This window comes from Monodelphis domestica, chromosome 1 (genome assembly GCF_027887165.1).
Source record: "Monodelphis domestica isolate mMonDom1 chromosome 1, mMonDom1.pri, whole genome shotgun sequence".
In the NCBI taxonomy this organism is placed as follows: Eukaryota; Metazoa; Chordata; class Mammalia; order Didelphimorphia; family Didelphidae; genus Monodelphis; species Monodelphis domestica.
In genome coordinates, this window is record NC_077227.1 from 632006586 (window position 1) to 632022073 (window position 15488).

Genomic DNA, 15488 nt, shown 5'->3' on the forward strand with positions numbered 1-15488 from the left:
CAGGAAGCCAGAAAAAGACAATTTAGATATAAAGGAATGCCAATCAGGGTCACACAAGACCTTGCAAGTTCTACTCTGAATGATCGTAAGGCATGGAACATGATCTTCAGAAAGGCAAGAGAGCTGGGTCTCCAACCAAGAATCAGCTACCCAGCAAAACTGACTATATACTTCCAAGGGAAAGTATGGGCATTCAACAAAATAGAAGACTTCCAACTTTTTGCAAAGAAAAGACCAGAGCTCTGTGGAAAGTTTGATACCGAAAATCAAAGAGCAAGGAATACCTGAAAAGGTAAATATTAAGGAAAGGGGAAAAATGTTATTTTCTTTTACTCAAACTCTCTTCTATAAGGACTACATTTATATCAATCTATGTATACTAATATGTGGGGAAAATGTAATGTATAAATAGGGGGTAAAGAAAGACCAAATAGAATAATCGTTCTCACACAAAGATTCACATGGGAAGGGGAGGGGAAGAAAACTCCTATAAGAAGGAGAGGAAGAGAGGGTTTTTTTTTTTTACTTAAACCTCAATCTCAGGGAAATCAACTCTGAGAGGGAAAAACATCCAGATCCATTGGGATCTTGAATTCTATCTTACCCAACAAGGGTAAGGAGAAGGGAAAACCGAGGGGGGGAGGGGGAGAGGGAGAACAAAAAGGGAGGGAAAGCGAGGGGGGAGGGGGAGAGGGAGAACAAAAAGGGAGGGAAAGAGAGGGGGGAGGGGGAGGGAACAAAAAGGGAGGGACTAAAAAGGGAAACATCAAGGGAGGGGACAAGGGGACTGATTCAAAGTAAATCACTGGACTAAAAGGTAGAGCCGAAGAAGAAAAGGTTAGAATTAGGGAAGGATATCAAAATGCCAGGGAGTCCACAAATGACAATCATAACTTTGAACGTGAATGGGATGAACTCACCCATAAAACGTAGACGAATAGCAGAATGGATTAGAATCCAAAACCCTACCATATGTTGTCTTCAAGAAACACACATGAGGCGGGTTGACACCCACAAGGTCAGAATTAAAGGATGGAGTAAGACCTTCTGGGCCTCAACTGATAGAAAGAAGGCAGGAGTGGTAATCATGATATCTGATAAAGCCAATGCAAAAATAGACCTGATCAAAAGGGATAGGGAAGGTAATTATATTTTGTTAAAAGGGACTCTAGACAATGAGGAAATATCATTAATCAACATGTATGCACCAAATAATATAGCACCCAAATTTCTAATGGAGAAACTAGGAGAATTGAAGGAAGAAATAGACAATAAAACCATACTAGTGGGAGACTTAAACCAACCATTATCAAATTTAGATAAATCAAATCAAAAAATAAATAAGAAAGAGGTAAAAGAAGTGAATGAAATCTTAGAAAAATTAGAATTAATAGACATATGGAGAAAAATAAATAGGTATAAAAAGGAATACACCTTCTTCTCAGCACCACATGGCACATTCACAAAAATTGACCAAACATTAGGTCACAGAAACATAGCACACAAATGCAAAAAAGCAGAAATAATGAATGCAGCCTTCTCAGATCACAAGGCAATAAAAATAATGATTAGTAATGGTACATGGAAAACCAAATCTAAAACCAATTGGAAATTAAACAATATGATACTCCAAAACCGTTTAGTTAAAGAAGAAATCATAGAAACAATTAATAATTTCATCAAGGAAAATGACAATGGCGAAACATCCTTTCAAACCTTTTGGGATGCAGCCAAAGCGGTAATCAGAGGCAAATTCATATCCCTGAAAGCTTATATTAACAAACAAGGGAGAGCAGAGATCAATCAATTGGAAATGCAATTGAAAAAACTCGAAAGCGATCAAATTAAAAACCCCCAGCAGAAAACCAAATTAGAAATCCTAAAAATTAAGGGAGAAATTAATAAAATCGAAAGTGATAGAACTATTGATTTAATAAATAAGACAAGAAGCTGGTACTTTGAAAAAACAAACAAAATAGACAAAGTACTGGTCAATCTAATTAAAAAAAGGAAGGAAGAAAAGCAAATTCACAGCATTAAAGATGAAAAGGGGGACAGCACCTCCAATGAGGAGGAAATTAAGGCAATCATTAGAAATTACTTTGCCCAATTATATGGCAATAAATACACCAATTTAGGAGAAATGGATGAATATATACAAAAATACAAACTGCCTAGACTAACAGAAGAGGAAATAGAATTCTTAAATAATCCCATATCAGAAATTGAAATCCATCAAGCCATCAAAGAACTTCCTAAGAAAAAATCCCCAGGGCCTGATGGATTCACCTGTGAATTCTATCAAACATTCAGAGAACAGTTAATCCCAATACTATACAAACTATTTGACATAATAAGCAAAGAGGGAGTTCTACCAAACTCCTTTTACGACACAAACATGGTACTGATTCCAAAACCAGGCAGGTCAAAAACAGAGAAAGAAAACTATAGGCCAATCTCCCTAATGAATATAGATGCAAAAATTTTAAATAGTATACTAGCAAAAAGACTCCAGCAAGTGATCAGAAGGATCATTCACCATGATCAAATAGGATTTATACCAGGGATGCAGGGCTGGTTCAACATTAGGAAAACCATCCACATAATTGACCACATCAACAAGCAAACTAGCAAGAACCACATGATTATCTCAATAGATGCAGAAAAAGCCTTTGATAAAATACAACACCCATTCCTATTAAAAACACTAGAAAGCATAGGAATAGAAGGGTCATTCCTAAAAATAATAAACAGTATATATCTAAAACCAACAGCTAATATCATCTGCAATGGGGATAAACTAGATGCATTCCCAATAAGATCAGGAGTGAAACAAGGATGCCCATTATCACCTCTACTATTTGACATTGTACTAGAAACACTAGCAGTAGCAATTAGAGAAGATAAAGGAATTGAAGGCATCAAAATAGGCAAGGAGGAGACTAAGTTATCACTCTTTGCGGATGACATGATGGTCTACTTAAAGAATCCTAGAGATTCAACCAAAAAGCTAATTGAAATAATCAACAACTTTAGCAAAGTTGCAGGATACAAAATAAACCCACATAAATCATCAGCTTTTCTATATATCTCCAACACAGCTCAGCAGCAAGAACTAGAAAGAGAAATCCCATTCAAAATCACCTTAGACAAAATAAAATACCTAGGAATCTACCTCCCAAGACAAACACAGGAACTATATGAACACAACTACAAAACACTCGCCACACAACTAAAACTAGACTTGAACAAATGGAAAAACATTAACTGCTCATGGATAGGACGAGCCAATATAATAAAAATGACCATCCTACCCAAACTTATTTATCTATTTAGTGCCATACCCATTGAACTACCAAAATACTTCTTCACTGATTTAGAAAAAACCATAACAAAGTTCATTTGGAAGAACAAAAGATCAAGGATATCCAGGGAAATAATGAAAAAAAACACATATGATGGGGGCCTTGCAGTCCCTGACCTTAAACTATATTACAAAGCAGCAGTCATCAAAACAATTTGTTACTGGCTAAGAAACAGAAAGGAAGATCAGTGGAATAGACTGGGGGAAAGCAACCTCAGCAAGACAGTATACGATAAACCCAAAGATCCCAGCTTTTGGGACAAAAATCCACTATTCGATAAAAACTGCTGGGAAAATTGGAAGACAGTGTGGGAGAGACTAGGAATAGATCAACACCTCACACCCTACACCAAGATAAATTCAAAATGGGTGAGTGACTTAAACATAAAGAAGGAAACCATAAGTAAATTGGGTAAACACAGAATAGTATACATGTCAGACCTTTGGGAGGGGAAAGGCTTTAAAAACAAGCAAGATATAGAAAGAATCACAAAATGTAAAATAAATAATTTTGACTACATCAAACTAAAAAGCTTTTGTACAAACAAAACCAATATAACTAAAATCAGAAGGGAAACAACAAATTGGGAAAAAATCTTCATAGAAACCTCTGACAAAGGTTTAATTACTCATATTTATAATGAGCTAAATCAATTGTACAAAAAATCAAGCCATTCTCCAATTGATAAATGGGCAAGGGAAATGGATAGGCAGTTCTCAGATAAAGAAATCAAAACTATCAACAAGCACATGAAGAAGTGTTCTACATCTCTTATAATCAGAGAGATGCAAATCAAAACAACTCTGAGGTATCACCTCACACCTAGCAGATTGGCTAACATAACAGCAAAGGAAAGTAATGAATGCTGGAGGGGATGTGGCAAAGTAGGGACATTAATTCATTGCTGGTGGAGTTGTGAACTGATCCAACCATTCTGGAGGGCAATTTGGAACTATGCCCAAAGGGCGACAAAAGAATATCTACCCTTTGACCCAGCCATAGCACTGCTGGGTCTGTACCCCAAAGAGATAATGGACACAAAGACTTGTACAAAAATATTCATAGCTGCGCTCTTTGTGGTGGCCCAAAACTGGAAAACGAGGGGATGCCCATCAATTGGGGAATGGCTGAACAAACTGTGGTATATGTTGGTGATGGAGTACTATTGTGCTTAAAGGAATAATAAAGTGGAGAAGTTCCATGGAGACTGGAACAACCTCCAGGAAGTGATGCAGAGGGAGAGGAGCAGAACCAGGAGAACATTGTACACAGAGACTGATACACTGTGGTATAGTCGAACGTAGTGGACTTCTCCATTAGTGGCGGTGTAATGTCCCTGAACAACTTGCAGGGATCCAGGAGAAAAAAACACCATTCATAAGCAAAGGATAAACTATGGGAGTGGAAACACCGAGAAAAGGCAACTGCCTGAATACAGAGGTTGAGGGGACATGACAGAGGATGGACTCTAAATGAACACTCTAATGCAAATACTATCAACAAAGCAATGGGTTCAAATCAAGAAAACATCTAATGCCCAGTGGACTTATGCGTCGGCTATGGGGGGTGGGGGGGAGGAAAAGAAAATGATCTATGTCTTTAACGAATAATGCTTGGAAATGATCAAATAAAATATATTTTAAAAAAAAATAAAGGCCTCATTTTTCAAATGCAAAATGAGTAGAGAATTGAGTCAAATTTATAAAATACAAGCCATTCCCTAATTGATAAATGGCCAAAAAAACGGTCTAAGTCACTACTTATTAGAGAAATAAACAACTCTGAGGTACAATTTCACACCTATGAGAAATGAAAAATGCTGGAAGGGATGAGAGAAAATAGAAACGTTAATAAATTTTGGGTAGAGTAGTGATCTGGTTCAACCATTCTGAACAACTATCTGGAGCTATGCCCAAACCACTACTAGTTCTATATCCCAAAGAGATCAAAGGAAAAGGAAAAGGAACTATATCAACAAAAATATTTATAGCAGTTCTTTTTTGTGATGGCAAAAAATTGGAAGTGGAGGTGATGTTTATCAACTGGGAAATAGCTGAACAAGTTGTAGCATATGATTGTGATGGAATACTATTGTTCAATAAGAAATGCAGAAGGGAGTGATTTCAGAAAAGCACAGCAAGAACTATATAAACTGAAACAAACTGAAGTGAGAGGAACCAGGAAGTGCACAGTAAGAGCAATGCTTTAATGATGATGAACTGTGAAAGAATTGGCTATTCTGATCAATACAATGATCCAAGACAATTCCAAAATCTTATGAGGAAAAATGTTATTTATTCTCCAGAGAGAGAACTGATGAACTCTGAATGCAAATTAAAGTAAAATTTTCATGCTTTTTTTGTTAAGTCTGGCTAATAAGGAAATATATTTTGCATGACTTTACATGTATAATTGTATATATGCATATATATGTATATATATATATACATATATGTAATAATGCTTGCCTTCTCAATGGTTGTGGGAGAGTGTAGGAGTGATGGAAACAAATTGGAACTCAATTTTTTTAATGTTAAAAAAATAATAAATTCTGGAGGGGAAAAAAGGTTATATCTACCTTGGTATTTCACTTGATTCACTTCATCCCTCTGGAGGGTGAAGTCATGAATTCAAAAGTTCCACTGAAAGAGAGAACTCAGTTCAAATTTCTTCATTTCTCAACAGGCTGCACTACTTTGGGATTTCTCTGACTTTTCCATCATACTTTCCATCATCTATCCTTCACCCATTTGTGTTATTCATTTATAGGCTGAATTAGATGGTCTCTGAGGCTCCGTCCAATGAAATCCAACAGGTAATTATTAAGTTTATTACTTAACATTCATTATTAATCTTGTTGTAAGGTATTGTTAGGTGTTACAGAGACAAAAAGAAAACAGAAAGCAATCTCTCCCTTCAAGCAGCTTAAAATTCATCTGAAAATATCACTGTAACTCAAGGGCATCTGTAATACTTTAAAAAGGTAAATTTAGAATCGGTAAAAGTATCACTTCTACAGCAACTAGTGAACTTAAATAACTCAATCCTAAATATTCATAGTATTGGCTAAAAAATAGAAATAGTTTCAAGAACTGTTTTGAAAAATTTGTGGAAGAATTTATCTAAATCTTCATAACTGCAGCAATGGTTAAATAAGGATAATATGAATTCTACTCCTAAGTTTTCCACATTGATGTTAAATGAAAGTTAATCATGCTTAACTCAAAAGATGGTCCTTGCTGTCATAGACAAAACACAAAATACTGTAATAGATGAACCTCTAGTCTGATTTATGTGAAATTCATATCTTCTATCATCTAATCAATTGTTACAGCTGCTAAATGAACACATCTTTTAAGCTAAAATTAAAAAAGAAAATGAAATAGAACAATATGTCTGCTGTTGTTGGTGTTGTTTAGTTGTTTTCAGTCATGCCAGCCTCTTCCTGACCCCTTCTGGAGTTTCTGTAGCAAAAATATGTGTATAGTTTGTCATTTCCTTCTCTAGTTCATTTTATAGATGAGAAACTGAGGCAAACTGGGTTAAGTGTCTTGCCATGGTCACACATATAGTAACTGAGGCCAGATTTGAATTTAGGAAAATAAGTCTTACTGATTCCAGATCTAGCACTCCCCATTGACTTGTGCCACCTAAAGTCTCTTATTATGTCTACATATGAGCCTTTCTTTGAAGACACAAAATTATACTAAACATACAAGAAAGTGAAACATTTAAATTAGACTATAAATTACAAAAGTATTTTATAGTGGAAATTAATATCTGCAAAAGACCTTTTTATCAACAGCATGTTCATTTGCAATGTCCTCTCCTGGGCTGTGTTGTTGTTTTCCAATACAATTCAATTTTGAAATTATAAAGCCCTTCTATTATATTTAAACAACTATGATTAGGTGAAAGAAGAAATATCAAGTTTAAATTAGACACAATGCCTGCCCTCGTGTAATTTATAATTTATAATCCAAGAGGGTGATAATTTAAACTTCTGTGGCAAAAAACAAGTAGTCATTATCTTGAATATATATATATATATATGTAGAAGTAAAAATTAGAACAGAAACAAAAAATAAAGTATGAATACAGTTTAGTTATCAAAAACTATATTCTGATTAACTGAATATTTTAAAACTGCTTTTCACTTATTAAATTATAAAAAATACTCTGCACTAAATGGAAATAACATGACAAGTATGAAAAAAAATTCTAACCCATTTCATTACAAATTACCAAATGGACTAATATATTAGGTTTGGGAGAAGTACTTCAATTAATCAACTAATAAATATTTCCTGGTCATACTAATTCAATTTTCAACTCCATGAACATTTATTATGTATATACTATATGCAAAATATTGTATAAAGTGTTGGAGATACAGAGATGAAAATTTGCACTAACAAGATATTAACTAAGGTAAGTAATATAAAACACATTTCTGGTGGTTATAAATTAAACTCTGAAAGAGGCATTTAAGAATGAATGAATAAAAAGTCTCTAGAAATCTTGTCTAAAACCAAAAGAAAATAAAAAGACCTGGTGAATCAGAGAGAGAGAAAACGAAGGCCTATAAACAAGATTCCACTAAGCTTTGTATTAGTGCATTTGGTTATACCTAATGTTTTATATCATACTATGCTGCCAATCAACAGGGAACATGGATTTGTGCATATATTTCTTTCACATACTTGGTTTAGAATATGAAAGAAAATGATCACACCACAGAATCTATGAAATGAGAGAGAAATCTGTATCAATTAGGAACATTTACACTATAAAGGGGAAGAATTTTTAAATCCTAGCACCGAGCAACAGTTTTTAATTAAATTTCTCTTAAAACTGAGTAGTGTCTAAATAGAAGTTTATTAAAGCTAAACTAGGGTTTGGACAAGTTTTTGCTTGCTTTAGTTTTGCTTTTAAAAAATTACATAATACAGTTGTAATTCTCTCACACAATTACATATTATGATGTATTTTCTTATAAGGTTTCATTTTAAATAACTCAGGCAATATTATAAATTAATATTAGTCCTATTCAACTTTTCCAATCTTAATAGCATTGTTTGATAGCATTGCTTCAGAAAGAAATAAGTAATTTGTACCAACATCTCCTAATTAGATATTGGCATTGAGTTTCTAGTTTTACTTCTATATTTTCCATTAAGGTGCAAATCAGCTTTCCTAAGTTAAAAGGTGAGAAAAAAAATTAAGTCATTAGTAAAAGAGGAATCATTAACAACAGATTTACCGGTTTGATTCTAAGTTGATTATCCAAGACCTCCAGAATGGCATGTCTTCTTGATATTCTTTTGTCTGTTATCTATAAAAAGAAATGTAAACAATATGGGCATTGAGAAATAAAGTGTGTATTGAATTAGATCCATAAAGGTAAAGTTAAGTTAGACTTAAGACAACTACTAAAATCTGTGAGGCCCAGGACCTCAAAGTCATCATGCTCTACCAAAAAGAATTCAAAAAGTCTTAAGAATTGAAATAAAAAATTTAAATGTTATCTATGAAAGCTTCATACTTATGTGTACTTCAGACTATTGATACCCACTGTTCTCAAATGCACCATCCTTGTAACATCATAAATGTGAACATAAGTTAGTACATTTTTAGGACTTTACTTAAAAGCCTAAATAGGTGTAATTTTTCCAAATACAGTCATTTTGAGAGCAGTTCCTCCCTATCCTCTTTCAGTAAAAGACCTTCACTTCTACTTTACTAAAAGCAAACACCTTGAACTTCCTCTTCCAATCTGCTCCAAACCACAAAATACCTATTCATTATCCTCCACAATTAATTGTTCTTGGTTCTAATGCTAACCAATGCTAACTCCTCCAATTATGCCAGTGATCCCTCCCCAGTTAGCTAAGATATGGCAAGTGTTCCACCTGCTGTAGAGGGCTGCTCTGTTCCACCTCTCCACCTGAAGACATTTTTTGCATGCCCTGCCCCTCTGTCCAGCAGATCAGTTTGAGCACTTTCTCCCTCCACTGTCTGGGGTAATGGAGACTGGGGGTGGGGGGCTCATAGACAGTTTGAAGTGCAGTTTGGGCTCTCAATCTCTAAAAGGCTCATTGTTCTATATCCTAGGGAAGTGATGGTGAACCTATGGCACATGTGCCAAAAAGAGTACACAGAGCCTTCTCTGTGGGTATGGCTACAGTCACCCTCCAGAATTCCTTACTAGAGGTGGAGTTGCTCCCCTCTCCCTCTTCACACATGTCTGAGGACATTTCTCACATGACCCACCTCTCTGCCCAACAGCTAATGGGAGCATTTCCTTCCTCCCCTGTGTGGGATAAGGTGCTGGGGGGAGGTGGATATCCTCATATCCAAGATATTTAACATCCTATATTCCTCCTCCCTTTCCTAGCTAAACTCCTTGAAAAGACCATATACAATGAGAACTACTATCTGGTTTCTGACAGCATCATTAATGGATTTTCTCAATCCTTAACCCATCTAGATGTCTTTGTAGCTTTGACACTGTGCAAGTGTGTCCATCACAAGTCTCCCAAATCCCCAATTCAAATCAGATACAGTGCTTCCTATAGCTTCCAGGATCAAATATAAAATCTTCAGTTTGACTTATAAAGCCTTCTATAACTTGGCCCCTTTCTACATTTCCATATTTCTTACCTCTTATACCTTTCCTGTCACTACTGTGGGGCCTGGCCTCAGGTCTGAAGTTAAAAAAAAACTCTAATCCCAACTAATTATTAAACTTTATATTATTTGAATTTGTAGTCAGATAAGTGGACTATCTTTTCTGGTCATAGAGGAGCTGATCTTCAATTCAGTCATTCCAGGGCAAATAGTCCTTATCAGACCCCTGCTGTGTCCTCTCAGCAGGGGGCATCTCCCTCCCTTGCCTCATCAAGCAGTATTCCCTCTCTCCCCTCTCTTCTCCATACCCTGCAACAAACCTCCCATATTATCCCCATTTTTCCAATCCTATTTCCTTTCCCAATAAATATTACACTACTCTGCCATCCAGTAAGACTGTTCTCAATGTTCCTAAAATGCTACCTAACAAATATTTTCATCATCACTCTCTCTACCCATACCTGGTACACACTCCCTTCCTCATCTCCACCTAACTTCCCAGGCTTCCACTGTAGTCGAGAGAAATGGTCAAAAGCAGAGGAAAATATGAGATTTAATGAAGATGGACCCAGAAGAGACAGATGGAACATTAATGAGCCAGCAGGGAAAAGGAATTCCACGGAATTCAAAGGAAGAGAAAACTGTTGGACAGAGCTGAGTCTGGTCACTCACTCACTCAAGTCTCTCACCAGAGACTCTGACAAGAGCTAAGGAGGAGAGTTGCTTTTCCAATATGCTTTCTACCAGGCTGAGCAGAAGAAGTTCTTGCCCACTGAAGACCTCTTCTGATTTAAACTCACTTTCTCTTGGGGAAAGTCAAACCATTTCTCTGAAGAGACTTTGTGACAAAAGCCTTCAACAGTTAATAGGGAAAAGACATTAAGGGACCTCTCATCTCTTCTCTCTACCCCTCTCTCTCCCTATCTTTCTTTCCCAAAAAATAAATTAGCCATTTAGTATACAGAAGACTGTCTCTAAGTTTTGTATTAGGAGGAAGGATTTCAAAGTCAAAGAAGAAAGTTGGGAGGGGTTGACACACTTTTGGTCAGGTCCAGACTCTATTAAGGTTGTCTAGCCTTAGAAGGAGAAAGTGGCTACACAGTAATCAGTCCCCTCCAGCAGCTGGTTTCCTGTTCCTAGCATTTTAAAGCCCCCTCTGTCTATCCCACTGGTCTCAGCTAAAATCCAACCTTTTGCTTTTCTTCATCTCACCTAATCTTAGTGCCTTCTGAGATTAGCTCCAATTTACCTAATATATATTTTGAGTATGCACAGGTGGTGGCATGTTTCTTTCCCCCCATTAGACTAAACTCATTGAGAAGAAGAAAGGCTGTTTTTACCTTTCTTTGTATCCCCAACATCCAGCACAGTTTCTGAATCATAGTGGCCAATTAATATATGTGTGTTCACACACACAGAGTTCTGGAGAACAACTCAGAGAGTTGAGATAAATTAGATATTCAGATCACAAATTCTAGCACTTTTGTTCTTTGCTTTGTCATGTGGCTCCTTTATAAACTCATGTCAGGTGCCCTAGGATAGAGAAAAATTTTCCATGGGGCCAATCAAACTCTCTTTTCTCTTCTTTCACATTCTTAATAAATCATAAATCTTTAAAGATATAAAAAAGAACCGAGGTAACAGTTAACACCTGTAATCTCCATCATTCACTGCCCTGAACCCCTTGGGAAATGAGAATCACTAATATGTCAGGATGAGACCTTTCTTATTTTATAAAAAAAAAAAATCTAGTAAGACATTTTCACTACTGCTCTCTCACAAGCTTAACTGATACACAGATCATCAAGATAACTAATGAAAGCCCACCTCAAGAAATTTTCATGTTTCTAAGCTCTCAAGAGGCCTCAGAAGGCTATAACAGATACTCTCCCACAAATCTCATTCAGACACAATTTTTATACATAGTCTCTCTCCTTTTCCTTTCCTAATATGAACTATGATTTAACACAAAATCACTTAGAGAGCTATTTGCTGTCAAATGTGAGATAGGAGAGACTGATTAGCACTTTCCACTTAAAAACAAATCTATGGAACTATATAGAAAAGTGCTAATTTAATACCCTACAGTTAGTGCTCCTGTTTCCAATCAATACACTACAAAATAGGAAATGGCACAAAGTATCAGTCAATATTAAGCAGTTTTGCTCAATGTTTCCAGGCAATATAATTTGGTAAAGAAGCTAATGTGGTAGGGTGGGGCAGGGAAGGTGGGGCTGGCTAGGAAATATTTCTTATATCAAAGCATAATGTATCAGAAGTAAACTATTAAAAATAGAAGCAACAGAGGGGAGTCAGTATCACTAGTAATAACACAAAAAGGCTTCAATTTTTTTTTTTATTAAAGCATGAGGGCCTTTATATAGATGTTAGTATGATGGTGATTTTCAGTAGGCAGAATGGCAGAAAAATTCAGAAGTGAAGTTCTAATAAAGAAAAGATTTTATTGTATACAATATAACTAGAAAATACCACCAAAAGGAAAACAAGAACTAAGAATCTCCTTGATAGATCCCAAGAAAGTAACTTTTAAGAACTGTCATCATTATAAGACAATATTAAAAAATGAGAAAACTCAGATTAAATACAATTCCCAATGCCAATTCTAGATGACTGATATTGGAACTAGCATTCTTCCTCTTCGCTAAGAGATGCAGACTACTGGTGTACAATGTTTCAAAGTGTCTTTTATAATTACTGTATTGAACAGTTTTGTTTAGAAGTTTTATTTTTATTGTTGTTCTTTATAAAGAAGAGAATTGTGGGTAATAAAATATTATTTGGAAGTGATGCAACTCTAATAAAACATAAATGCAAAATGGTCATAGTTATTAAATTATACTATGGGCAATATCAACAAAATTTAGGATAAACACTTTGCTTAAATAAGATAAAGAAATCAAAGTCATACTGAAACAATAATTTCATGTTAAAAAATTGAGAATGATTCTATTTCAAAGGATTATAATGAATTCCCATTTTAAAACATTCAGTGTTTTTAATTATTATATGTATGTATACATCTCACCTAGGATTTGGAAGCAGATTTATCAACATAGATTAATGACATGGGGAGAAAAGGAATAGCTCATTTGTCTACCTATGTGAAATCTTTTATCTTTTCTGATTCCTAATTACTTTGATTTGTTGTTGTTCATCCTTTGTTTTCGAATATGACCAGTGGCCAATGCCATCACAGGGTGATGTCCTAACTTGTGTTGAATTGGATTTAAGTGAGGTACAAAGTCTTCAGCCTCACACTCTGTCATCAAAATTCAGTGTCAAGACAAAAGTCAAGGCAATGGCCTGGAATGCAGTGAATGACCTTGTCATTTTTCATGTCTGACCAAGTTCTAGGTCAGTGACAGTAAACCTTTTAGAGATGGAGTGCTAGGCCCCACTCCATCCCTGACCAAGTGTCATAACCCTTCCCCCCATATGAGTGCCAGGCATGTCCTGCCCCCCTCCCTTTACCCCACACAGAGGAGGGAAGAATCCATTGGGCTGCTGGGCAGAGGGGTGGGTGATATGAAAAAAATGTCCTCAGGCCTGGTGGAGAGGGGGAGAGGAGCAGTTCCACCCTAGTCCCTCTGCCTTTCTAGTAATGAATTCTGGGGTTAAGGTGACTGTATGCCCACAGAGAGCACCATGTGCCATCTTTGGCACCCATTCAAGTGTTGGAACAAATTGTTCTCATGGGCCCATTCCACTGGAAGAAGACTTGCCATCCCCCTAACTCACTGATGAGTTTGAAGCCTGTAGATAACCCTTAATCTGGTTTAGTCTATCTACCAAGATTGTTTTACCTAGGTGTAGTTGTTAGGCATGCTACAGTTTCTTGGAGCCTCAGGTGAGAACTGGGTAACAGGTGGACACTTAAGGACACTAAAGCCCTGAAAAGGGCAAAAAAAGTCCTCACCAGAGGTTCTATTGCATATACCCCATAAATGAATGAGATTTTATTAAGTGACTAGTATGTGTCAGGCACTATACTGGGCCCTGGGGATTTGTTCAGTTTTTTTAAGTCATGGCCAACTCTTTGTGACCCTCATTTGGTGTTTTCTTAGCAAAAATACTGGAGTGGTTTGCCATTTACTTCTCTAGCTCATTTTAGAGATGAGGAAAATGAGGTAAACAGGGCTAAGAGACTTGCAGAGGGTCATGTTGATACTAAGTGTCTGAGGCTAGATTAGAACCTAAGAAGAGGTTGCCACCTGGCTGCCATTCAAAACTTAAAGCAATATATAAAGGCTACTATTAATTGCCTTCACACTTGCCTTTGCCACTTATTCACTCACTATCTCACTTTAACTCTGCATCTCAGTTTTCTAATCTGTAAAATAAGGGCACTGGACTATAAAATTCTATAACCTCCACACAAATGTAGATATATAAGAAGGTAAATTTCTAGTAAATCAAACATAAAATAAATAGTGTCATTCGCTCATTTCTATATCCCAGCATGACTTGCAGGCTTGAACAACAAGCTTTAAGGTTCACAACATGTTTTATATACGGTTATCATTTAATGCTCACAACAACCCTGTGAGTTATTATTATCCTCATTTTACAGAAGAGGAAAATGAAGCAAACAGATTTAAATGACTCAACAATAGTCACACAGCTAATAAGGCTAAGAGGCAGGATTTGATTAGTGTTGATGTGGGCCAAAATGTCCCACAAACCCTGCCAAATAGCTGTAAACAATTAAAAGAACATAGAAACAATAACTAGTTGATTTGTATGGGATCACTTTTCAGATAAAGCATATGAGCTATTTAGATTTAAAATTATGAGAAACTCTACATGAATGAATCTTCATTCATAACCTAGGTCAGTGATGGCAAATCTATGGCACAGGTGCCAAAGACTGCATGCAAAGCACTCTGTGGGCAAGCAGCCACCTTCCCCCACCCACCCAGAGTCATTAATAGAAAGGCAAAGGGAATTGGGCAAAGCTGATCCCCACCTCCTCCTCTCTACCCTGCCTGATGACATTTTTTTCTTATCCCTCCCTCTACCCAGCAGCCCAATGGGAACACCCAAGGAATAAGGTGGGTGGCTCACAGAGCCAGAAGGGAGCCAAGCACTTGGGCCACTCCTCTACCCCCTTCTTACTTACGGAGAACATTCCTCACTTCACCCACCCCTCTACCCAGCAGCCCAAGGGAAGAGCTTCCTACCTCCCCTGTGTGTGGTAAGGGGGCACAGCACATGGGGGGATGGGGCAGGGCCTGGTACTCCATCTCTAAAACATTTGCTATCACTGATCTAGGATCTTGGTTGGGGAATTTCTGAACAGCAAGTACAGATGGTTCAGATTCCCAGTCACACAGAACTATATTCAAATGATGCTCAATTTTCACAATCACTGCTATGTGCAGTGTCTAGCCACTATTTAAGAGACCTGAAAACCATCAACGACAATGCAGTTGTTTATTGAGAGAGAAAGAAAAACCTGGGGAAAAGTCCCTC

The 15488-nt window shown here is 36.6% G+C and overlaps 1 protein-coding gene across 6 annotated transcripts in view; it reads right to left on the reverse strand.

Moving 5' to 3' along the window:
- APLF (aprataxin and PNKP like factor) overlaps positions 1-15488 on the reverse strand; it is a 77335-nt gene that overhangs the window by 60065 nt on the left and 1782 nt on the right. For all 6 annotated transcript variants that reach the window (XM_007476725.3, XM_016427922.2, XM_007476722.3 and 3 more), the window contains exon 2: positions 8629-8700. In XM_007476725.3, the coding sequence (XP_007476787.1) occupies positions 8629-8672 (44 nt within the window). In that variant the 5' untranslated portion in view covers positions 8673-8700. The remainder of the gene's footprint in view (positions 1-8628; positions 8701-15488) is intronic.